General features: G+C 36.0%; 4 protein-coding genes across 6 annotated transcripts; 2 read left to right on the top strand and 2 right to left on the bottom strand.

Moving 5' to 3' along the window:
- Nucleotides 1-1,501: 1,501 nt before the first annotated feature.
- LOC137032295 (muscle M-line assembly protein unc-89-like) lies at nt 1,502-10,802 on the bottom strand. The gene is made up of 7 exons (XM_067404028.1): nt 10,650-10,802; nt 7,814-8,131; nt 7,240-7,364; nt 5,724-5,886; nt 2,946-3,284; nt 2,560-2,660; nt 1,502-2,328 (listed from the first exon to the last, which is right to left on the bottom strand). The coding sequence occupies exons 1-6, from the start codon at nt 10,693-10,695 to the stop codon at nt 2,572-2,574; spliced, it is 1,080 nt and encodes a 359-aa protein (XP_067260129.1). The 5' UTR covers nt 10,696-10,802; the 3' UTR covers nt 1,502-2,328; nt 2,560-2,571.
- Nucleotides 10,803-10,811: 9 nt separating this feature from the next.
- Nucleotides 10,812-12,465, top strand: LOC137032296 (uncharacterized). Of its 2 annotated transcripts, XM_067404030.1 has the most exons (5): nt 10,812-10,901; nt 11,241-11,326; nt 11,433-11,729; nt 11,804-12,100; nt 12,176-12,465. In XM_067404030.1, exons 2-5 carry the CDS (start codon nt 11,278-11,280, stop codon nt 12,325-12,327), a joined length of 795 nt encoding a protein of 264 aa, XP_067260131.1. In that variant the 5' UTR covers nt 10,812-10,901; nt 11,241-11,277; the 3' UTR covers nt 12,328-12,465. The 2 variants fall into 2 exon arrangements, with proteins under 2 accessions (XP_067260131.1, XP_067260130.1); XM_067404029.1 differs by lacking the exon at nt 10,812-10,901 and having other exon boundaries at nt 11,116-11,326.
- A 4,859-nt stretch (nt 12,466-17,324) lies between these two features.
- LOC137032824 (CD48 antigen-like) lies at nt 17,325-21,382 on the top strand. Its single transcript, XM_067404786.1, has 4 exons — nt 17,325-17,552; nt 17,628-17,951; nt 19,541-19,822; nt 19,904-21,382. Exons 1-4 carry the CDS (start codon nt 17,507-17,509, stop codon nt 20,053-20,055), a joined length of 804 nt encoding a protein of 267 aa, XP_067260887.1. The 5' UTR covers nt 17,325-17,506; the 3' UTR covers nt 20,056-21,382.
- Nucleotides 21,383-21,531: 149 nt separating this feature from the next.
- On the bottom strand, nt 21,532-25,397 carry LOC137031681 (CD48 antigen-like). Of its 2 annotated transcripts, none has more exons than XM_067402818.1 (5): nt 25,073-25,397; nt 24,187-24,510; nt 23,800-24,099; nt 22,093-22,386; nt 21,532-22,013 (listed from the first exon to the last, which is right to left on the bottom strand). In XM_067402818.1, exons 2-5 carry the CDS (start codon nt 24,374-24,376, stop codon nt 21,829-21,831), a joined length of 969 nt encoding a protein of 322 aa, XP_067258919.1. In that variant the 5' UTR covers nt 24,377-24,510; nt 25,073-25,397; the 3' UTR covers nt 21,532-21,828. The 2 variants fall into 2 exon arrangements, with proteins under 2 accessions (XP_067258919.1, XP_067258918.1); XM_067402817.1 differs by lacking the exon at nt 25,073-25,397 and adding an exon at nt 24,716-24,924.
- Nucleotides 25,398-25,598: the final 201 nt, after the last annotated feature.

Below are 25,598 nucleotides of genomic sequence, written 5' to 3'. Positions count from 1 at the left end.
AGGACACTTCAGGCAGTGACATGTTTAGTTAAAATGTAGAAGAACATGATTCTTTGGTTGTTATAATATTACTTTGGTCAAATATAGGGCCTACAAAAAACAAGACTCCAGAACATTGCTATGATATCACTGTGTACAAACACTGAACCATAATTTAGGATATTCACTTCCCAATTGCAATGCAGGTGTCATTCCTCACATTTCTCCTGTGGTTTTGAGATGTGATTAATTTGGACTAAAGGTAAAAGGTCAAATATTGTAAGCAGCCTAAAACATCTTTACAGTTTAAATGTTTGTGTCTACAATTGACCCTTTTCACATTTCCATGTTTCTCAGAAGCAGAAGTCGTCATAGTTGGGTAAACTTATATAGCGGTGAATGAGAGACCACATTTAATATATATTTTTTGTGTTTCCATTTGCAAAAATACCAAAAGAAAACTCAATGAACTTTAATTTTGTAAGTTACCTGTATTTTTTTTTAGTTATTATCAAAACTGCAGTTTGATTGATATTGAAATGAACTGCACAACAACAACAACAACAACAACAAAAAAAACATGATTTAGCCTATGAGAATTAATAAAAATGGAGTTATCTGTTTTTGCAAATGAAATCCTCATTTTATTTTCCGAGTTGTGTTGTATTAATTCCTCTCAGGGAACCGAGGTTACACTAGATATCCAGAGAGACATTTAGGAGATGATTGCTGAGACTCTGCAACACAGTCACTTGTCTCCATCTACTGGACTATTGATGTACCTGCATTAAGGGACACTGAATGAACAACATTTTTTTGGGAAAAAAACCTATTGTCATTTCTCAAAATGTATATAATTGATGACAAAGTTTTAATAATTTTAAATTTTACAGTGGAGATACGTGCATGCTGTTCTGTTTTGCCTAATTATACTTAGCAATAAACACGTTAAAAATGCACTACACAATATTTTAAAGTAGTTTTTTTGAGGGAAGAAAAAGAGCTGAAAATTACTTACCATCTGCTTTAAAACAGGCAACTGTTGGACTCTACAGATGGAAAAAATACATTTCTTTGGAGCCCCTTAAAGGATATGTTGCAGGAAAAATATGAAATGGGAGGAAAGAAAGTGTCAATATAATGTTCTTGAGTTTGCTTGCATTCCCCCGAGATACTTGTATTCGCTTGCAAAATGTTTGTGTTCCCCCATTTCTCCGGGGAAAAGTGAAAAAAGAATCTTTGCGTTCACTCGAAAAGAACACAAACGCTTTGCAAGTGAACACAAAGTTTTGCAAAAGTATTGATTTTTCCTCCCATCTCCATATATTTCAGTGCTTTTGCATTAGTTCACCTGAAAAACTTTGCATTCGCTCACAAAACTTTTGGGTTAATTCCGAGTGAACGCAAAGTTCCTCGGGGGAATACAGTATAGTAAAGTCTTGCGAGAGATCCTACTGACAGACATGTTAACATCCTGACTAATTCTTCTTTACACAATGTCAGCGACTTACAATCCACTCTGACACCATATAATACTCTTAGTTTTGTCCAGTTTGCTTTATTGTCATGATCCACACAGATCCACATGTATGAGCACACACTAACAGAACAGAAATTACACTGCAGCTTTAAGATCAGTCACAATTTAAATCCCCATGCAAATATTGATTACAATTATTACACTAAGAAGAAACAACAAACATTACTTATGATATATGAGCTTTACAAATACCTGTGAAGAAAATTCCTTTTGTTCTAGTCAAGCATGAGGCAAAAAAATACCTGAAGTGTGATATATTTCACAAACATTGCTTATATATAATAAACACAGTGGTCATTAAGTGAACTGCTCGAGCTCACACTCATGAACACATAATGAACACGAGACTGAATGTGATTCAATGCCCTGATATACTCACAGTGACGTTCTTTTTCATCTTTTGCTTAGAAGAAGACTGTGAGACTATAGTTTGAATGAATTCATCTTCTTTGCATGACATTACAGTACAGAATGCCTCTTTAAGCATTTTCCAGAACATTGTATGCATTAATTTCATACAATGTGTAAACCTCACATCCTTTGGATTTTCCTGGTGAAGCTACAAGCTATAGACAACCTAAGTTAGGGAAGGTCTCATTTTTTAAGCTTCATTACAAGATGTTCACATATTGGCAATAAAATTTGATTAATACAAGAAAATTGTTGCATATATAGCCCCTATACTGATCAGTATGCCTTGCAAAGCCTGTGTTTACATTATTACAGATTATGATTATGTTCTGTTGGAGGTGATTCTCCTCATTATTCATCCTGATCCTGAGTTTGATTCAGTTTATCTTCACTGAAACCTGTGACAAAAACACAGAAAGATTCACAGTAAAAACACCTGGTTAAAAATGAAATAGTGTTGATAATAATGCCAGTTCAAACAAATCCATGAAAATATCTAAAAATGCTGTATTAGTAATTTGCGATGTCATTTTGTAAAGAAAGACATAATACACACACCGTCATTGTTTTCACAAATTTGTGTTTATGATAAGGGAATCGTTTTCAAACACTTGTAGTGTAATACTCACATGTTTGGTTACTTATACCTCCTGCAGTAACAAAACAGTTACAGCCCAAACCAGCAGACCAAAACTGACCCCACCTGATACAGCAGCTGAGGAACCTGAATCTGAAATGATAAAGACAGTCACTAATGTGAATGTGTCTGATCTATAACAAACACTACTAACATCAGCACTATATAACCCAAATGTGTTTTAAACAGGAATAATTTTGTTTCAGTAACAGTAATTATCTGATTCACAATCCTTCACAAGTGAAACACACTTCCAGAATGTTATTGTCTGTTGGTTTTGGATGATAATATAGTTATTCTTGGTGTGAGGGGACAAAAACAAATATGCCCTGATATCACATTATCTAAATTGTTCATAAAGCACATTGAGTTACTCACCACTGACAGTAACACTGAATCTCTTCTGGATGGTGTATGTGTTGTTCATGATCTTCAGCTGATAAAGTCCTGAGTGTTCACTGTTGGCATCGCTTATGGTGAGATCTCCAGTCTCAATCTGTAGATACAGCCTGTTCTTGAATCTCAAATCATTGTAGTTATATATTTTATTTTTGCTCTTTCCATCAAGTTTTGCTATGGAAATGTTTTGAGGTCCAAATGTCCACTCTATCGAAATATCATCATTTTGTATTTTAGTCACGTGAGTGTCTAGAAGGACATCAGTTCCTGTCTTCTTAGACACCGTCTTCACTCCATCTTTCTCATCACTAAACACACCTGGAGAACAAACAGAAATGTTTTTTTTCAGAGATTACACTTAGGTAACATTCACTGTAGGAACTACCACAGATGTAGCTTTCTTGAATTTAATTAGGTGTGTGACCAGAAGCACTTAGTTACCATTAACCATTATCATTACGTACACTAGATAACGTTACATAAAGCACAATCACTTCAAAGGAATTCTATTTAAAAGACTTTTGAATAATCCTGAAGATATTACTATAAATTTCAGCAACACCTCCGCCTTTGCCTTTCAGACGTGGCTTGTGTTTATAACAGTATCCTTGAGGGCTGGACTCATTTAAAGTAACGTAATCGTCAGATTTTAGCCAGGCTTCTGTCAAACACAGCACATCTAGGCTATGATCTGTAATCATATCATTATCAGTAATGACTTTATGAACTTCTGTACTTGAAAGATTGATAATATTAGAGAGAAAATTATTAATTAAACTATGCAACCGTCTACTACAGTATCACATCAGACTGTGCATTGTAGTGTCCCTGAGGAAAAACTCCATTCATTGGCTGCTATAGGAGAGGAAGAATTGTCCAAACTTGTGAAATCATCTAAATCTATAGGTCATAGATCCTCTTCTTAGTATTGTTAATTCATCTTTATCACTAGGATATGTACCAAAAACTTTTAAGCTGGCTATTATTAAACCTCTTATTAAAAAAACACAACTTGATCCTAAAGAATTAGTCAATTACAGGCTGATTTCAAATCTCACTTTTCTGTCAAAAATACTAGAAAAGGCAGTTTCATCACAACTATGTTCCTTTTTAGAAAGAAATAGTATCTGTGAGGATTTCCAGTCAGGATATAGACCTTACCATAGTACTGAGACTGCTCTCGTTAGAGTTACTAATGACTTGCTCTTATCATCGGATCATGGTTGTATCTCTCTATTAGTGTTACTGGATCTTAGTGCTGCATTTGACACTTGTGATCGATAGGACATCTCTTCGTTTACTACTACAAACTGATAACGGTCAGATAAGTATGATTTGAACCATGACAATGCAATTCCACTAATGCCAACATAATTTTTGAGTCTATTTAAAAGAATATTGTGATCACAAGTTAAATATGGAGTACCGCAAGGCTCAGTACTAGGACCGTTGTTTTTCACTCTGTACATGCTGCCGTTGGGAGATATCATTAGGAAGCATGGCGTTAGTTTTCATTGTTACGCTGATGATACATATATTTCTTTGCGCCCTGACCAAACTTACCAATTCACAAAATTAACAGAATGCATAGTTGAAGTAAAAATTGCATGACTAGAAGTTTAAATCTAGACTAATACGCTAATATTAGTCTCTCTCTGTTTATCTGTTTAAGGGTTGCAATAGTCTGCCATATCCAGGCTGTATCCAGATGAGATGAAGGACCTGCGCCTAGACATGACGACAACCCAGCCCTGAAGTGTCAACTAAATTATCCCCTGCAAAGGCCTCCTTCCCTTTCCCTATACGTATAGATCAAACGTTATCAAAATTATTCCAGTTCACATAGATCCGCAGAAACAACGGTATTATGCAGGCCAGACAAGTAATTTGGTGATGTCACTATGTATAAAGACTAAGCATATGTGCACATACACATAAACGTGCAAACCTATAGACTAAATACGTAAATGAACAGCAAGAACGCATTATAAGTCTTCTGTTTTCAGTTAAAAATGTGTAATTTAAGCAGCCCCTAAATTAATAATTAACGTTTTTTACAATGGAAGTGATTCAATCAAAAACCTACTTTAGCTCTAGAGCTGCTGTAAAGCCAAAACAATCACTGTCCATTAATTTTCCTGTTATCACTGTGAAGCTGCTCTGAAACAATCTCTATTGTGAAAAGCGTTATATAAATGAAGATGACTTGACTAAAAGACTAAAAGTAGTTCATATTAGTTTTATTTTACTGTTAATAAGTATTTGTTTTATTTTATTTTGTGATTTCAATGGTTTGATGAACTTGTGATGTATGAATAATGCTGCATAATAAAAAAAAACTTTTGAGTTTTAATGTTTTTATTTTTACATATGATGTTGTCGAATGGACATGTGGTATTAGGTTTTACTTGTTCTGGTCTTAGAAAGCATGAAATGTTCATGTGTTTTATGAGGTGCCAAGTTGTTCTTAAGCCACATTACACTGTATTACAACTGTATTAGTCTTACTGGAAACATATGAGCATAAAAACAATAAGCATTTTAATATATGAATTCCAAGGATTTGCACATGATAAACAAATATGTATAAGCAAATTATTTAAAAAAAAAATCCTGCATGCTTTATCCTGCATCTTAAATATTACATTTTAGTTTAATTTGATGTAAAATAGTTCATTTAAGCAGCTGTTTACTACTAGAGTCATCACAGAGTCGGTAGGCTATAATAGAATTGAACAGAACAGCTACAGTACTCACCACCAACAGTAACACTGAATTTCTTGTGTAAGATCATTCTGATGCTGTTGAACTCCATTTTATAATCTCCAGACTGATCAGTTCTGATGTTTCTGATGGTGATTTCTCGAGTTTGATCATTTAGATCAATGTTCCTCCATCTTTCATCAACAGCAGCGTTTAATCCATTAACTTGCGCGAGACCATCGCTGGTTCCGAGGTTTGTTTACATTTTCGTAATGAATTTACTATCAAATATGTTCACTAGTATTGACAAATAATACGTCATTTGAAAGTCTAAAGGCTCGAGCATTGATATATATGATCGTAATGGCGCAGCAATAACATTTTAAATCAAATCAAGAGTAAAGTACAATACGCAACATCGAATCTGACAGTTCTGAGTTATTTTTGTCCAGTTAAGATGGCATAAAAACTAAATCATTCAAGCATAGGTGTAGTTTTAATGGCAGTAAAGCTGAGCACGTCATTATTTAAGACATTCTAGTGTTGATTAAGGAGAATATCAATGTCTTCAGGTTAAATAAAAATCACGGCAATTATGAACACCAATGTTGTTTCAGCGGTAAAGTCTCTATTATCATGTTTGCTTGAGCCTCATGAACACAATAATGCTGCTGTTTGACAGGCTCCTCTGGATGTTCAAATGTTTGATAGCGTCACAAAACATTCAAACATTTATGGGAATCAACTTACAAATGTCTCATTTTTAGTTGATTCTGCATATAAAACAACGAAAACCCGGATTACCTTAACACACATCACTTTAAAAATATTAAAGCACACATGAATTTAAAAACATACAGTATTTTACATTTTTATAATGAAATGCACTAAGCAAAACAGGAATTAAATGAGAAAATACGGCAGGATTACGGTAGGAATACATCAGAATTGATTGGATGCTGTAAAGTGGGTGTGCCATACCAGAACAGAGCCAGAACAAAATGAGAGTTTGCTGACGCAATGTACGATTAGTTATTTGAACAGTAGCTGAGAATGCCACACATACCAACACCATGACACATCTCTAATACGCTCGTGTTGCCAGCAAACAGAATTCATTTTCCTGCCGCAGTCATGTGGTTTAGCGCACACAGAAAGCCTACGTCTTCCGTTGAACTTTGAGTATTATACATGGGCAAAGATGTAAATGTTTGCAGACTGGAGGGAAAAGTATATTGCATTTACATTTTTTAAAATGATATCTTGTTCAGACATGTGGCTTTGCTCTTTTAAGCTGCTCTGGCGCAGTTTCATATATTTATTCCTAAAAGTCTTTTATTTTAAATTAGTGGATCAATACTTTCCCAAATATTTAAGCCTCTCTCAGTGTTTTTCTATAATAATAGAATAAATTCTGATACTTGAACATCAAAGTCACATCTCTCGTCTTTCTAAAGAGATCCCAGTTATCTCTGTAGTCCAGAGCGTTCATGAACTGTGACTGTTTTAGTGTGAGTATGTCAGGTTTGGGTTTGAGCTAAACTACTGGGGGCGACTGTTAACAGGTTAAGCGATCCGTGAGGATGATCTGATCTCCAAACTTCCACAGTATCGGATCATCTCTCTGTATGTCAGTGACACCAGTGTGTAGAGTGACAGAATCTCCCTGCATCACTGGCACTGAGTCCACATGATCTGTCTCAACAACAAACACATGAAGCCTTTAAAACAGAGATTACGCTGGAATTTCCACACAATCACGCCTTGAAAGAAGAGTGTAAAATCTCAGACTGAGAAATTTAATAGGCTTTACTCATATAAAGTTATTTTTTGTTTCAAGAATACATTCAAACTCCAGATTCAGCTTTTCAAATACATATATTTAATATGGATTAGGTTATAAAAGATATTTTGTGTTTCACACTTTAATCCAAACCCAAATTCATATATATATATATATATATATATATATATATATATATATATATATATATATATATATTTATATTTATTTATTTATTTATTTATTTTTTATTAAAATTGACAAAAAAATAACTCTTCAGAGATCTTAAATAATAAAAGTACTTGTAATAATTCCACAGCATCTAAACTTTTCAGACAACTGACTGACATGATTTACTCACCATGGACAGTAACTTTAAATAATATAGTCGATTTTGAAATTGTAGTCTTGACGTCTACACTATAATCTCCTGCATGTTCAGATCTGATGTTTGTGATGGTCAGTGATCCCGTCTGTTCGTCCAGCTTCAGTCTGTCTCTGAATTTCTCATCAGAATTGGGAAGAGAAGGGTTTCCTTCTTGAATTTTAGCGATGATTTCAGTACCATAATTCCAGATTATCTTACTATCTCCCTGTATTTCAGTGAGATCGGTGCGTAGAGTGACAGAATCTCCCTCCATCACTGACACTGATATCACTTTATCAGAACCAAACACACCTGAGGAACAAACAGAGACAGTGCTGTAAATATATTGTTTATAATGTAATGTAAATAAAAGGTAAATATTGTGTATAATGTATATTGATGAAGGCAATTTCTCAGGCAATCTTACAGTTATATTCCTGTATTGTACTGATAAATGATAATGTTACATGATATTTGATATTATAGTTCCACATAATTGTCATTCAAATTCATGTACTGTAAAAACATACAAAATGGAATATAGCTGCAAGCAGCAATTATCGGGGTTCAATGTGTAAAAAAGGTACAGTGTTTTCTTTAGGAAGCAAGTAAACACTTAAATCGCAGATGGAAAAAACAACCAATACAGGCATTTTTTTTTTATTAAATGTATGTGTATTTTTAATAGTTATTGAGGTTGAGCCAAAAACCTCAGAATAGTTTGCGAAAGTTTGTTTTTGAAACAATATCCAATATTTAATGAACGATTCAATTGGTCCTAGAGACAAAGTTGCTCAGAATGAGGAGTTTTAACATAAATGTTGTGCAAAAAATTGCAAAAAATGCAAAGGCGCCCCCTGGTGGCTGATTTCTTTCGAATTTCTCACAGTCCTCTAGGGCTGTGAGTCAAACAGGCCCAGCGAGTTTCGTTCCGATCGGCCTCTGTTCATTGGTCGATGATGGTCGCGTTTTTCTAAATGCACCAATGTCCTCAAAGGCAGTCTTGGCACCTCGGACAAAGACACTGTCCACGTCCTTTTTCACGCGACCACAGAATGAGCTCTTACATATGTGTGCCAAGTTTGGGGAAAATATCTCATTCCGTTCAGGAATTATAGCTATTTTAGTAAAAGTGGCTCCACCCACTTTAAATGTTTTGCCGTGAATCGAAAATTAAACTTTTTTTTGATAATTACTGACAATCAGAAACTATTGACTAGTTGGCAATAGTAGTTTTTTTTTTTTTCAAAAAATCCAAAATACCTTACAATTTCGGCATGCATTTTGTCCAAGGATTCCAACGATATATAAGACACTTGAGTCTACGCCTAATGGTTTAGGAATTATGAGTGAACTTTTGAGTGCTGTAGCGCCCCCATCAGGCCGATTGGGGTGAGTCTTGGTGACGTTGTAGACGGTGTAAGTTTCAAGTCTCTACGACTTACGGTTTGGTCTGCCCAATCACTTCTAGGGCAGAATGCTGATATTTGGAAACTTTAACAATAATAATAGAGTTTCAGCACTTGAACCCCTAATAATGTATTGGTAATTTTCTGCCAGGACATTATCCAGTAATTTTACGGAAATATCTGTTAATCCTTAAACTCAACACAACACTGTAAAAAAAATATATGACTAATAAGTTATGACAATATATGTTTTTACTTGACCATGTTAAAATAAGTTAAGCTCTCTCTCTCTTTTTTTTCCTTTTTTTTTAACGTCGGTTTAATGTCATTTAAGTTGACATTATGCACAATTTTTTTTAATTATATTTTTAACCCAACAACTGGCTTTGTCCAATTTCCAATTTTTATTACAGTGTATAGGCTTTTATTTTTAAGTATGGGCTTTAATGCAATATTTTTTTTATTTTATTTTTTTCTGAAGAAATCTGGTGTATTTAAGAAACATGTTGGGTTGGTTCAACCAAAATTTGGGTAAAATATGAACAAATCCTACCGTTGGCTTCAAATTTTAATAAAATAAATTCTACATATTTTACTCAAATTTGGGTTAAAACTTCTTAACTTTCTTTCTTTCTTAAGTAGTTTTAACACCAGTTTCCACTGTGTTGGTAATGCAAATAAACGAATTTCCTGTGGTGTCTCTTGAAAAATAAGCCTAGCAAGTGGCTTGCAGTTTCTACAAGACATGCAAATTGTAAAACTTAAGTGGCTGAAGATCACATGCAAACAAAAATATGCACCTCAATAATTAAAACCCACCCTAGTTAATGTTAAAAGGACCTCAAGCAATAATTACGAGCTTGATGTTGGCAAACTTTACTACCCTACTTTTCCATTTCTGGTGTAGATCTAGCCTGAATGACAGTGATAGTAAATGAAGTGATTTATTTGTGTTGCTCTATTCTGTTCGGTTAAAACAGGATGTGTCGCAGTCGGTTTTCATGTACACCTTTAATGCTGAGAATATTACAGGCCGTCAGCGCCCTCTAGTGTTCACTACCGAACACACACGTGCACAAAGTTACCCCCAGAAATACATTTTTAACGTCGCTGTCATGTCATTAATCAGGGGTACCGTAAGACTTGGTACAGTTGGAACAGAAGGACAGCTGAAACTAACTTTCGTGTGGATCGTGAGTCCTCTCTCGTGATTTATGCTCCACACGTGCAGTAATTTTCCATGCTCAAAAATGATGCAATGTGTGGGGCAATAATCGCGCGCAAGGAGGAAATAAGGTGTTTTAACTGTCTCTCTGTTCCAACTGTGCGCTCATCCTGCAAGTTTGTGTTAAAAACTGTCTTGTTTCCGGTTTATATTGGAACCGAAAGTGATGAATTAATAAAAAATGAATTTGACTCACCGTCTACGAGTAATAAAACCCAAAAAAGGAAAGTATTGTTCCTCATACTGGTGTCGCTTCAGACCGCATCTACTGCAGCAGTGATACTGATGATGATGATGATGATGATCGGCTCGTATCGAACCTTGCACGTCACGTGATTTCTTGAGAAAGCGGGTGTGTCACTGCATAGAATTTCAGAGTGTTCAAAGGTGAACCTCAACTGAAAAGATTAAAATAATAATATAAATCATAATATAAAACGTTTGTTTAGTAAGTATGATCATTAAAATAGTTATTTATTTAAAGTATTGATTAATGGGGAGAGCATCTCTTTTAAACAATCATGCTAATACATGTATTAAAATTAGACACAAAAAAAAATGGGAATATTAAATAATGACTAAAATATTTTACATCCACATAAATGCGAGATGCGAAACTGAGCCGCGACACCAGCAGATGTTGCTCGTTCACGTACAACAACAATCACGCGCACCTCACGGAAGCGTGCAGACTGAGTTTTTTTTCTGCTTGGCTCACAGCAAATTATCTACACTTAATATTTAAGATAATGAAACGTTAAACACGCGATTCTGTCATGTTTTTCAGACATTAAAGCCGTGCGGATCTCAAACGGTTGAAGAAAATGATTCCCGCGCTTGTTTTTTTCTACTTATGTTTTTTTCCTCTGGTTGGTGAGTTTTAAATGTATTTATGGCTTCAGTTTGAGTACATATTAGATAGGCTATTGTAATAAAAATAACGTTTACGTTAGACATTTACATTTAATTTTTACCTCAGAGACTGATATAGAAGTGCCAGTGATGGCGGGAGATTCCTTCACTCTCCGCACCGGTCTGACTGAAATTCCGAGCGATGGTGATATCGAGTGGTGGTTTGGGTCGAGCAGAACCTTGATAACCAAAATAGCGAAGGGGGAAATTAAATATGGTATTGATAAGAGATTCACAGAAAGTCTGCATATCGAAAGACAAACTGGAGATCTCACTATCACAAACGTCAGTGATGAACACAATGGAGTTTATGAACTAAATATCAATGATGTATTCGCCAACAAATTCAGTGTCACTGTTTATGGTGAGTATAGTACTAAATCGTTTTCTTGGGTTTGTTTATTTTTTGTTTACCTAGCTTATTTACTGTATCTTCAGCTCCTCTACCTGTTCCTGTCATCACCAAATACTCTCCTCAATGTTCATCATCATCTTCATCAGCGTCCAAAAGTGTGCTGTTGTGTTCAGTGTTGGATGTGAGTCACGTGACTCTCTCCTGGTACAAAGGAAGCAGTTTATTGTCCAACATCAGCGTGTCTGATTTCAGCATCAGCATCTCTTTACCTCTGGAGGTGGAACATCAGGATAAAAACACCTACAGATGTGTGCTGAACAATCCCATCAGCAACAAGACTCAACATCTGGACATCAGTGGACTCTGTCAGACACGCTCAGGTAGTGGTGATACCTACTCACTTTCTTTTCAACAAAACTTTCGTTTTTTACACAAGTGACCATTTCTTTCTACAGACAGTGACCATGACTGGACCGAAGCCGTAATCCGATTGGTCATCGCTGCAGTGATGGGCGTGGCTGCAGTTGCTGCTGTTGTTGTACTGGTTTATGACATCAGGTCCAGAAGAATTGAACTGGAGTGGAAAATTAAGTTCATCAAACAGTAATAAAACAGGAATAAACAATCTCTCTTTCATTTGTTTTAACATTTTATCACAGAGAATATCAGTGTTCATAATGATAATTGTGCATTACTTAATTTTAGATTCTGATACTAATCCATTATAAGTGACAACATTTAATAAAAGTCGTAAAATAATCCTTTGCAGTGCCATTTTGTCTTATAAGCAGTCTGTAACAGCGCTCGTCACGTCAAACGTCAATGTTTGAGATGACCAATTAAATCAAATAAGGTGGACTAGACTCTAAAAATGCTGGGTTAAAACTTAAAATCAACCATTTATGGGTTATTTATTTGGACAGACATAAAAACCCATTTGCTGAGTTGTTTTCTGATGGGCCAGTCAACCTGAGATTAAAGATTTTTCATTTAAAATAATAAATATACACTCTAAAATCTGTTATATGTGATCCTGGAGCACAAAACCGGTCATAAGTCACACGGGTATATTTGTAGCAATAGCCAACATTACATTGTATGGGTCAAAATTATCGATTTTTTTTTAAGCCAAAAATCATTAGGATATCAAGTAAAGATCATGTTCCAAGAAGATATTTTGTTAATTTCCAACAGTAAATATATCAAATATTTATTTTTGTGAGTGGATATGCATTGTTAAGGACTTCATTTAGATGATTTTAAAGGCGATTTTCTCAATATTTTGCTTTTTTTGCACCCTCAGATTCCAGATTTTCAAATGGACGTATCTTGGCCAAATATTGTCATATCCTAACAAACCATATTAATGGAAAGCATTTTAAAAAATTGCCCCTTTTAACTGACTGGTTTTGTGGTCTAGGGTATTTAGTAAATGTTTTAGGATGTAAGCAGCAAGAGCAGCCAATGGGAATCTGTGGAAAGAAAACTGGTAAAAACTGCCTCAGATAATACTGAAGAGAAAAAATAACAACTCTACCAGTTTTAGCTGTGTGTTCAAAGGTAAAAGCACTAAAAATTAGTCATAGCCTTTCTTTGGAAATAAACAATAAACACAGGTTACTCCTTGGAGGTGTTATTCAAAGTCAATGAATAAAAACATGGATGCGAAACTGAGGCACGACATTAGTATTTCAGCTGTTTTGCTCTTATCAGCGCAATGATTGACTGAGGAGTTTTCACATTGGATAGGTATATCAGGGAATTAATCATTTGTATTGACAGTAAAAATGACCGAGCTGCTAAGTTACAGAACTCAGCACCTGGGTAAAAATATCAAAAAATAACCCAATAAAATTACCAAACAGGTTGAACCCAGCAAAATAGTTTTATTGTTTGGTCACTAGGGGGCGCTCCAGCGTCAAATCTGAGGTCAAAAACCGTGTGAATGCAGTGTAATAAAAATACTATGTAGTTTCATATGTTTTTAAACAAAAACCGTAGATATAGATAGATGGTTCACTCCTATTACATGTGAATGGGAGAAACTGCAATGCACAATATGGCAGAATAGGTTCCGCCTTCTAAGTAAAAGAGCCAATCGCTGATTGGTAAAGTCATTGCATCACTGCAGCTGCTATTAGAAGCTCCGGTTACCATAGAAACCTGAGACAAGCGCTTAGGACTGCACATGCACATTGGCTGGTCTAGCCTGAAAAATGCTTTTTTAACATTATTTGAGCATAAGAAACAACATTTATGGGACAGTTCTTGTCGGATTTTATTATTTAATTGTGAGTTCGGCTAGCGGTTTTTGAGATTCCCCCATTCAAATAGGTCAGACTTTAGTTGCGTTCCAAATGACGCACTATGCACTTATACACTATGTACTTACGCACTATGAACTCATCCATGTAGAGCGTGAATTGTATAAGGTTATTTTGTCATTTAACATCAATACCCCCTCCCCCTCCACTACATAATTAAAGCTGCGACAGTTGAGTGCATGAAGTGTCCATCATTCCACACTTTGTTTTTTCCGTTAATTTAGTGCATCATCCGGGTATTTAAAGTGCACTTTTTCTTTTTGGAATTTTCAGTGTGAACGCACATCATAGAATAGTGCATAAGTATGCAAATTGGGAAACATCAATTGCAAATATGTGCAGTTGCAATATGCCAAGTAACAGACTTCCTCAAAAGGGACTTTGTTACAAATCATAATATAATAAGACACAACAAAAAATAATAAAACTGTACGATAGTGTTGTTGTCCCCCCAGAAATGAACAATAAAAAATAGTGTGCAGAATATCTGGCCTGAGTGATGAATTCAATATTAATAGGCAATGAATACACCATCCGAACGCTAAAAGCTCACTAAATGCTTGATAACAACGTTAAGGGTCACTTTGAGTCTGCTGAGATACTGTCATCATACGTCTCTACAGGATGTGGTCTTGTTGAGAGGTTTTGTTAATGCTATTGTTGCCTAGCCAGGGTCTATAACTGCAATGAACAGATGCTGAAATTAGGAACCAAGACAATCTGCAGATTTCGATAGAGAACAGATTTACTTTTAAGATGACTTACATACAGTGAATGTTAATCTTTAAACAATTCTAAACATGGTTTGTTTGGACTATTGGAATTTAAAGTGGGAAAAAAGAGAAATGAGAAGCAAAATAAAGAACCGAAAAAATACAACACCACAAACGATTACAAAATAAATGTCTGGTGTGGGTTGCCATGTTTCCACATCAAAACCCGCCCAACTGTTACTTAAAACTCTCCCAATCGCATTTTAGCTTTTTGGTGGATTTCCCTCAGGTAAAATTCGCATTCCAGGGGCTAAATATCATCCCAGCTAACACACGACGTAACAGTTACGTAATGTATTCGTACTTTTTGGTAATGTCATGACTTACTAACTGACAACGTAACTACGACGTCGCATGCCAGTAATTTCATTACCTTCAGATTACCATCTCACAACGTCGTCAGTACGTTCTCCTAACGTTATAAGATTACCCAGAACGTTCCAGATACGTCCTCTATTCGTAATATATTGGTAATTCCATGACTTAATAGTAACGTAACTACAACGTTGTATGCCCGTAATAATATTACCATCAAATTACCATATCACAACGTCGTCAGTACGTTCTCCAAACGTTACAAGATTACCAAGGACGTTCCAGATACGTCCTCTATTCGTAATATAATGGTCATTCCATGACTTACTGGCAACGTAGCAGCAACGTCATGTGCTCGTAATTTCATTACCATCATTTACACATTCTTTATATGTTATTATTACCAGAATTTGCAATATAAAACGTGTAATTAAATGTCAGACACAAGACTGAAATGTCCCCTTAAGAAAAAAATGTTTCTTTTCACCAAATCAGAGTATGGATGACTGCTTTTTATATATAGTGACGTGACATACAGCGCGCGCCTCCACAAATGTAGTGCGCGCGTGCCCACAGTATGTTGATAAGAGTGTAAAGTTAATTTTTCTGAGAGGAGAATTTATTTTTCCGAGGTGACAACGAATAAATGGCTTTTATAAAAATGTATAAAGTTAACTTTAGAAAGACGCAAAACCTTTTTTTATTGTTATGTTTACGTTAGTGCAGGTGGCGTTAGAGTTGCCATGGCAACCGGGAAAACATTCAAGCTGCTGGAGAGGACAGCGTCGACGTTTCTCCGTGTTTCTCGTCAGTTTTATAGCAATAAAGTTCAACAACTGCGTCAGATTGGTTAAGTAACATTACCCACAGTCTACTTTAAGTACTTTTGTTAATATTTTTACCTTTGTGATTTCCTTGATCGTCTGAAATATATGTTATGCAAAATGTTACGTTAGCATAGCATATGTTTTTAATGATACTGAGAGCAAAACGTCTTGAATGGTTTTATTTTATGTTTCGCTGTAGGCTATATGTTTTTATTTATAGTTTGAGTGTATTTCATTATTTTTATTTGGAGTTTTGTTCATGTTCTGTGTGTTTTTCAAAATAAATGAATTGAATTCATTTCGAGTCTGCATTCATCGTTCACAGCTGTTGGAATAGCCTTTACATTAGTTTGGGCAAATGAGGACATAAATTAGGTTAAACTACTGCATGTCCGCCCATAGAAAAATAAATAAATATAAGAATTACCAACTGATGACCAACACACAACTATTGATACACAACGTTGCCACGACGTCGCAGTTACTAACTGGCAACGTCACAAAGTTACGTTGTGGCGACGTATAGGCACCTTTCACTTTTCCGGTTGCCGCCACGACGAAAGTTTGGTCACCAAATTACGTTGCAGTTACGTAACAGTCACGTATTTTGGTTAGCTGGGATGTTATTTAGGGTTTATTCAACCCGCGGACTTGGCAACACTGGCTATCATTGAATCTCAAGATATGACTCCCCATCAAACCAGCTCAAAATAAAACAATCAAATAATACTGTTATTATTCTCATGCAAAAAATGTCTTGTTTCCACTAGCAGCTCAGTGTCCGAGTCAAACCGAAACCGCGGCTGCGGTCTGAGTTTAACTCAGGTTAGTTTAGTCAAGGTTGCAACCTTTAGTGGCTGAGTGACCCAAATGAACGTGGTTTCTCTTGAGTGGACAGCGTCTTGCTCCTGTTTACAACTGCATGTGTGGTTGACTGCAAATGGCATTATTTTGCTTTAAGTCACATTTCCGCAGATTCACTGTAAACATAATGCAGTGACTAGCAACTGACATCTGATTTGTGCATCCTTGCAGGGCTCTTATTTCTCTCAGATATATAGGCTATATCAAAATATATTGCCTAACACAGCTACAGTAGATCGAACCAAACAAACAAACAAACGCTGCAACATTCTGAGGAGGAGAAAACAACAACAACACAGCAACTTGTTTTAGTTGTGTTCAAAAATAGTCGGCATAGGTTTTTTAATGGAAACAAGCGATAAACACAGGAGTTTACTGTTTTGGGATGATATTCAAAGTTAAGGAATAAAGACCAGGATGCGAAACTGAAATACGACATCAGTATTTCAGCTCGCTCTTATCAGCGCGATGCGCGTGCATGTACACATCCGCGCGAAGCGAGCAGATGAAGGAGTCTTCCGATTGGCTGAGGAGTTTTTCCCCCCAGTTTGGCTTCAAACCGCAAGTTATCTCCAAATATTGTGTTTAAGATCATGAAACAATATAAAACACGCGACACCGTCGTGTTTCAGTAAATCAACCTGGATTCCATTCGACGGATTTACCTCAGAGCGTTGAAGAAAATGATTCGCGCTGTTTTGTGCTGTTTATGTTGTTTTCTTCTGGATGGTGAGTTGCGAATGATGTGTACAGGATCATTCAGGTGATTTTGATTGTTTTTTATGTTTATGTAATGTTCTTCAGGAGTGTTTGGCGTTGAGACAGATGAGATAGAAGTGGCAGTGATGGAGGGAGATTCCTTCACTCTCCGCGCCGGTCTGACTGAGATTCAGCGCGATGATGAGGTCGAGTGGCGGTTTGGATCGAGCAGAACTCGTATAATCCGAATAGCGGCGGGAAACGTTACTAGATATGATGACGATAAATTTAGAGAAAGATTGAAGCTCGAAAGAGAAACTGGAGATCTCACCATCGCAAACGTCAGTAATGATCACAATGGAGTCTATCAGCTGAGCATCATTATCAAGAATAAGAAAACAATCAAGCGATTCGCTGTTACCGTTTATGGTGAGTCTTCACTTGTGTTGTAATTAACACTATACTAATTATTTTTAGTTTATGTTTGATTGTCTTAAAGGATTAGTTCACTTTCAAATTAAATTTTCCTGATAATTTACTCAGCCTCATGTCATCCAAGATGTTCATGTCTTTCTTTCTTCAGTCGAAAAGAAATTTAAGGGTTAGTTCATCCAAAAATTCTGTTATTAATTACTCACCCTCGTGCCGTTTTACACCCGTAAGACCTTCGTTAGTCTTCGGAACGCAAACTGAGATATTTTCGATGAAATCCGATGGCTCAGTGAGGCCTAAATAGCCAGCAATGACATTTCCTCTCTCAAGATCCATTAATGTACTAAAACATATTTAAATCAGTTCATGTGAGTACAGTGGTTCAATAATAATATTATAAAGCCACGAGAATATTTTTGGTGCGCCAAAAAGAACAAAATAACGACTTATTTAGTGATGGCCGATTTCAAAACACTGCTTCATGAAGCTTCGGAGCACAAATGAATCAGTGTATCGAATCATGATTCGGATCGCGTGTCAAAATGCTGGAATCACGTGACTTTGGCGCTCCGAACTGCGGATTCGACACAAAAGATTCATAACGCTCCGAAGCTTCATGAAGCAGTGTTTTGAAATGTTTCGAACTTTTTTTTGGCGCATATATATTAATATTGAACCACTGTACTCACATGAACTGATTTAAATATGTTTTTAGTACATTAATGAATCTTGAGAGACGAAATGTCATTGCTGGCTATGCAGGCCTCACAGAGCCATCGGATTTCATCAAAAATATCTCAGTTTGCGTTCTGAAGATTACTGAAGGTCTTACAGGTGTGGAATGGCATGAGCGGGAGTAATAAATTACAGAATTTTCATTTTGGGGTGAACTAACCCTTTAAGGTTTTTGATGAAAACATTCCAGGATTATTCTCCTTATAGTGGACTTCAATTGCCTCCAAACGGTTGAAGGTCAAAATCACAATTTCACTGCAACTTCAAAGAGCTTAAAACGATACCAGACAAGGAATAAGAGTCTTATCTAGCAAAAAGATCAGTATCAATCAAGTGTATATGCTTTATAAACACAAAATATCGCTTTCTGTGTTCTTCAAAAAGCTTATGTCCTACACCTTTCCTATTCTATTTATGGAAAAAAACGGAACTGGCGCTGCGTTCATTCCGTAAGTAGAATAGGAAAGGCGTAGGACTTACAGCGTAAGCTTTTTGAAGAATACGGAAAGCGGAAGTACGTTCAAGGTGATCATTTGTGTTTATAAAGCATATACAGTTTTTTTCAAAAATGACCAATCGTTTCACTAGATAAGACTCTTATTCCTCGTCTGGTATCTTTTAAAGCCACTTGAAGCTGCACTGAAACTGTAATTTTGACCTTCAACCGTTTGGAGGCCATTGAAGTCCACTATATGGAGAAAAATCCTGGAATGTTTTCATCAAAAACCTTAACTTCTTTTCGATTGAAGAAAGAAGGACATGAACGTCTTGGATGACATGGGGGTGAGTAAATTATCAGGAAAATTTAATTCTGAAGTGAACTAATCCTTTAAATTTCTTGTGATGTATAGCTACTTTGCCCACTCCTGTGATCTTCAGTGACCCTTCACAATGTTCTGAAAGATCAAGGATTGTCCTGTGTTCAGTGCTGAATGTGAGTCATGTGACTCTCTCCTGGTACAAAGAAAACGGTTCATTGTCCAACATCAGTGTGTCTGATCTCAGCATCAGCATCTCTCTACCTCTGGAGGTGGAACATCAGGATAGAAACACCTACATATGTGTGATCAACAATCCCATCAGCAACAAGACTCAACAACTGGACATCAGTGGACTCTGTCAGACACGCTCAGGTACACTGGATCCAGTTTGGTGGATTTTTGTGAATTTGTGTTATGCAAATTTTTAGTGCTAAATTTATTGTTTTCCCTCAGACTGCGACCTTTGTTTTGACACCACTGAAGCTGTGATCCGATTGGTCGTCACTGTTCTGATGGGCGTGGCTGCTGTAGCTGCTGCTGTTCTCCTGATTAATGACATCAGAAGAGCTGGAAGAACACATAAAATCAAACAGCGATGTACCTGATACTGTATAGCAATAATAAACAGTAACTGACTTTTTAAACTTTTTTTATTTTTCACACTTTTCTTCTAAAAAATGGGAAGAAACATATATATATATATATATATATATATATATATATATATATATATTAGAAATATCTATATTGGTGAATTCAATGTTATATTCTGATGCCTTTTAGGTTAGAGTTAAGTGAGGTATATGGAACTAATCAGTTACTCATAATAATAATGAAACATTGTCCTGTCTAATCCTAAAACATTGTCTAAAAAAAGTTTTTATGCAGTTTATTTTGGTCTTACTAATGGAAATTACTCTGCATCTTTAAGACCAAAAAAGGCATTCAGGCCATAAGAACCCTTGTGATAAATTAGTGACTGGAAAAGATAAGAGATGCAAGTAAAAGAAAGCAACATATGTATTAATTTTTATTCTCATTTATATATATCATGCTCAATTACAACAGCTGGACGAATATTATTTTCAATATTAATCAGTGTTTTTACTTTATTGCTGAAATGACCAGTACAGAGTCCCTCTGAATTCTGCTCACATTTAGGATTTCATGTTTATATCTGATCAAGTAATAAAGGGAAAAACAGAAAACACTGTCAAGACAATTGTGTTTATGGTTTTCACATTTGTCTAGTTTTTAGGCAGAAGACTGAAAGCTGCATTAGGCATGACATGTTTTTCTCACTGCAGAACTATTTCTATAAAGCTGCTCTGAAACAAAGCACATTTTATATATGATTATGGGTCAAAGACATTTAGATGTCCGCATCAATAGAAATGTACAAAAGTGATGTTATATACATAAAAAGCACATTAAATGCAAGTAAAACGTCTACTTTTATGGTTTCAAATAAGTTTTGGGAGAATAAAATGTGACCATGAGCCACAAAACCAGTCATAAGGGTCAATTTTTTTAAATTGATATTTATACATCATATGAATCTAAGGGTGCAATTGAGAAAATCGTCTTTAAAGTTGATCAAATTAAGTCCTTAGCAATGCATATCCACTCACAAATATATATATATATATATATATATATATTTTTTTATATATATATATATATATGTACAGTTGGAAATTTACAAAATATCTTCATGGAACATGATCTTAATATTCTAATGATTTTTGGCATAAACGAAAAATCAATCATTTTGACCCTTACAATGTATTGTTGGCTATTGCTACAAATATACCCGTGTGATTTATGACTGGTTTTGTGCTCCAGGGTCACAAATGTCAAAATGTGGGTGAAATAATGTTCCATTATCATTCAGTGTAACACTTATATTTATGTAAAAATCAAACAACATACTTATTCTGATCTGTGCATATTAAAATACAGCTATGGAAAAAATTAAGAGACCACTTAACATTGATTTCTGAACTTGGAGTGGTCTCTTAATTTTTTCCATAGCTGTATATAAAAGAATAAGTGAGCATACTAAATTGTATCGCATTTGAAATGAGTAAAAAATTCTTGCTGACAAATTGGTAAAGTCTAGGATAGTGGCAAAGTTTAAAAATGTAAAATGTTAAAGTAAATGTTTGGAACAACAGAGATACAGCAAGACATTAGGCACCATAAACAACCACCAGATGGCATTATAATCACTTACGAAACATTTAAGTGTCCATTATTACAGTATTTGTTTTCATATTTTCATTCTGTGGATTATTATTCTCTGTATGTCAGCAGAGTTTGAGATGTTGATATATTCCTTATTTGCATTCCTGTAACGGACAGCTGAACATCATCACCTAGTGACCTGATGCCACATCATCATATTCATCTGCGTGCGGCGGGGTCGTCTGCTCTCTCCTCTTCTGATACGATCTTCTGGATCTGATGTCATAAACCAGAACAGCAACAGTAGCCACGCCCACCAGAGCAGAGGCAGCCAATCGGATGACAGTTTCGGTAAAACCACAACAGTGCATGCGGCCTGAGGAAAGACAAGAAGCCACTGAAAAAAGTTCAAGATCAGAATGTTTGATACAGTTCTAGTGTCAGAACTTGTGTACCTGAACATGGCGGACAGAGCTGAGAGATGTCCAGATGTTTGGTCTGGTTGGTGAATGAATTGTTGATCACACATCTGTAGGTGTTTCTATCCTGATATTCCACCTCCAGAGGAAGAGAGAGATTGATACTGAGATCAGATGCACTGATGCCGGACAATAAACCGGTTCCTTTGTACCAGGAGAGAGTCACGTGACTCACATTCACAGCTGAACACAACAGTGAACAATTCTGGCCTGATGATGATGATGAACACTGAGGAGAGTCTCTGCTGATGACAGGAATCGGCAGAGGAGCTGGAAAACATGAGTGAATGGAGAAAAACCTTATTAAGAATATAGTTTACAATGACATAAAATTATCCCATGATTTACTCTCCCTCAAGCTATCCTACGTGTATATGACTGTCTATATGTATATGATTTCTTCTTTTAAAAGAACACAATCTGAGATATTTTTTAAAAATATCCTTCATTTTCAAGGTTTATAATGGTTGTGAATGGCTGCCCAAGTTTTAAAACAACAACAAAAAAAATGCATCCATCCATAATCAAAGTAATCCATACAGCTCCAGGGGGTTAATAAAAAAAAATAAAAAAAAATTAAAACTTTATTTTAAGATACTTAAACGTATTTAAAACTTTATAAACTCAAATAATTAGCTTCCGGCGGAGAACCGTACGCATACGGCGCAACTCAACTCAAATGAGTAATCAATGTTGCCAAGTTCATGGTTTTCCTGCGGAAAATTAGGCTACTTTAACACTGTTGTCGCAGCTTTTTTTTCATGTCCGCGGGTTGAAGCGACACCAAATAACGTGATATTTACCCCCTGGAATGCAAATTTTACCAGGGAACCCTGCCAAAAATGGGGATTTTACCTCCCTGAACGTGATTTTTACCGGTAGACCCCCCCCTGAAACTCAATTGGGCTAGTTTTGAGTAGAAATTAGGCAGGTTTTGTTGTGAAAACCTGGCAACCCTGTGATCCTCTGACGTGATGTATGACGTAGGATGCAGGAGTATTGTAATAGACGCGTCTCGTGGTTCAAATAAATAGGGCTGAACAACAAACTCAAGCTCCTCTTCTCTTATATCGAAATCCTCTGACATTTCTCTTTAAAATTTCTCATTTTAGACTTCTAATTCGTGACCGGTGTTTTGATTTGCTCTCTCCTCCAAGCTTCCGTGTTCATCATTGCATTCGGGTCAAACATTGCTCTTCCGCCCAAATTGAGCAGGAACCTGCTGAAAACCAGTTTTATACTGAGTCAGGCCCAATTGTTTTTAATCCTTTTCTGCTCAAAAATATAAATAAATAAATGAATAAATAGATTGAGTTGTACAGTATGCGTACGGTCGTCCGCCGGAAGCTAGTTATCTGAACTTATAAAGTTTTAAATATTGATATTTTTCTTACAAAAATGCATCACTTTGCTTAAAAGGCCTTTATTAATCCACTGGAAGATGGATGCTTTTTTTTTCTTTCTTTTTTTTATGTCAAAATACCATTATAAACCTTGGACGACTAATATATTTTAAAAATATCTCAGATTGTGTTCGTCTAAAAGTCACGTACACCTAGAATGGCTTGAGGGTGAGTAAATCATGGGATAATTTTCATTCTCTTTTTTCTCTCTTTATTGTTAGTGGCATTACTGTAAATAAAGTTGCATGCTAAATATGAGCAAATATACATACTGTTGTACCTGGACATGGATGACAGAGTCCACTGATGTCCAGATGTTGCGTCTGGTTGCTGATGGGATTGTTCAGCACACATCTGTAGGTGTTTCTATCCTGATATTCCACCTCCAGAGGTAGAGCGAGACTGATGCTGAGATCAGACGCACTGATGCCGGACAATAAACTGCTTCCTTTGTACCAGGAGAGAGTCACGTGACTCACATTCACGGCTGAACACAACAGTGAACATTCAGACACTGATGACCCTGATGATGAAGAGCACTGTTTAGAGTCTCTGCTGATGACAGGAACAGGCAGACGAGCTGGAAAATCAAGTTAGAATAAACTAAATAATGCTAAATAAGTGTTTAATTGTGCACAGTACAAATAAAACAATACGAAGAACACACCATAGACAGAAACTGTGAATGTCTCGTACGACTGATGTCCCGTATCACTGATGATCTGAAGCTGATAGCGTCCAGCATGCTCAGTTCTGATGTTTGTGATGGTCAGAGATCCAGTGCTGTAGTCCAGCTCCAGTCTGCCTGTGAATCTCCCATCAGCACCATCAAATGTTTTAAAGACTCCGGCTTCCATCTTGATTTCAGCAATGAGAGCCTCTTGATCTCCAAACAACCAAAGTAGCTCCTTATCTCTCTGCGGCTCAATGTTTAGAGTAACAGAATCTCCCTCTGTTACCCTTTTGATTTCACCTGTTACACCAAACACACCTGGAAAACAGATTTTGGTCCAAACTGGTCATTATCTAAGCTAGTAGACCAGTAATAAACCACTTTAAGGTGGTTTTTGTGAAATATCAAATAGCTATTGGCAAGTTTGGACCTGGTCGATAAACAGTATCTGTATTCTTTACCACAGGTTTTTCTTATTTCTCCAACATAAATAACTTGTAACCTAAAAACACGAATAACTTACCAAACTGGAGTTCATAACACAAACAGAACCAAAGAAATGCATTCATTTTCTTTGACTGAGAGGTCGCTTGACGTTTCTGGAAAATGACCGCAATAACGAATTTCCTAAAACTTTGCGGAAGATGGTTTCCGTGGGTTTATTAAGATATTGAATCTATTATAGTACCTAATTTAAAACCTATTTGGATTAAAAAAAAAACAAATCTTGAAGCTTCGTGATCTGTAGCGAAATAACGAACTTCGAAAGTCTCGAGTCGGATAAAATGAATTTTCTGCGCGCCTCCGCGAGTGTGCGCGTGCCTGTGATCGCGCTTTATATAGCTACTAGGCTACAAAAAGTCATCATATCAAGACTTACCCGTACAGAAGACGTCTTAGTGTTTTTCTTGTGAAAAATGGTTCCACTGAATGCATTATTTCCCCCTCTACAAGTTCAGGTTCAAGTCATAACGAAACCTGATGTGGTCCGAGTCCTTTAGATCTGGAAAGAAATGTGGTTTTGGTCTGATAGATGGACAAACATCAAGAGTTTCTGTGAGCCTATAGCATGAACCACACAGAGTAACAAATACTATAGTGTTAAATGGGTCAAAGGCAAATGAAGACGTCGAAAATAAAGTCTATAATCAATAGTGAACTTCATTTGCTGATTAGTTTAAGGTTTGAGTTGTGTGAGATGTGTAATGTGGCATTTTGTGAAACCGACTCATGATTTAACATTACACAGTGAAAACTGCAGAACTCTGTTGTTGTAATGATGTGAATTTGAGTTTCTCACAGATATTGACAGACAAAAACAGGATATCATGTCCTTTTCTTGGGGATTTTATGATTTAACATGTGAATCCAAACTAATCTTGCCATAAATGATTTTTAAGAGATTT

This window comes from Chanodichthys erythropterus, chromosome 12, assembly GCF_024489055.1.
Source record: "Chanodichthys erythropterus isolate Z2021 chromosome 12, ASM2448905v1, whole genome shotgun sequence".
Lineage (NCBI taxonomy): Eukaryota > Metazoa > Chordata > Actinopteri > Cypriniformes > Xenocyprididae > Chanodichthys > Chanodichthys erythropterus.
This window is presented reverse-complemented; position numbering and strand designations above follow the sequence as displayed.

Excerpts from the sequence above, each read along its gene's own strand:
- LOC137032295 (XM_067404028.1), bottom strand. The coding sequence starts at position 10,695 with ATGAGGAACAATACTTTCCTTTTTTGGGTTTTATTACTCGTAGACG. Across the intron at positions 7,365-7,813 it reads ATTTAAAGTTACTGTCCATG|ATCATGTGGACTCAGTGCCA; the intron begins GTGAGTAAATCA and ends TTGTTGAGACAG. Across the intron at positions 5,887-7,239 it reads AGATCATCCTCACGGATCGC|TTAAACGCTGCTGTTGATGA; the intron begins TTAACCTGTTAA and ends CAAGTTAATGGA.
- LOC137032296 (XM_067404030.1), top strand. The coding sequence starts at position 11,278 with ATGATTCCCGCGCTTGTTTTTTTCTACTTATGTTTTTTTCCTCTGGTT. Across the intron at positions 11,327-11,432 it reads ATGTTTTTTTCCTCTGGTTG|AGACTGATATAGAAGTGCCA; the intron begins GTGAGTTTTAAA and ends TTTTTACCTCAG. Across the intron at positions 12,101-12,175 it reads ACTCTGTCAGACACGCTCAG|ACAGTGACCATGACTGGACC; the intron begins GTAGTGGTGATA and ends TTCTTTCTACAG.
- LOC137032824 (XM_067404786.1), top strand. The coding sequence starts at position 17,507 with ATGATTCGCGCTGTTTTGTGCTGTTTATGTTGTTTTCTTCTGGATG. Across the intron at positions 17,952-19,540 it reads ATTCGCTGTTACCGTTTATG|CTACTTTGCCCACTCCTGTG; the intron begins GTGAGTCTTCAC and ends TGTGATGTATAG. Across the intron at positions 19,823-19,903 it reads ACTCTGTCAGACACGCTCAG|ACTGCGACCTTTGTTTTGAC; the intron begins GTACACTGGATC and ends GTTTTCCCTCAG.
- LOC137031681 (XM_067402817.1), bottom strand. The coding sequence starts at position 24,761 with ATGAATGCATTTCTTTGGTTCTGTTTGTGTTATGAACTCCAGTTTG. Across the intron at positions 24,100-24,186 it reads ATTCACAGTTTCTGTCTATG|CTCGTCTGCCTGTTCCTGTC; the intron begins GTGTGTTCTTCG and ends TTGATTTTCCAG. Across the intron at positions 22,014-22,092 it reads GCTCTGTCCGCCATGTTCAG|GCCGCATGCACTGTTGTGGT; the intron begins GTACACAAGTTC and ends GTCTTTCCTCAG.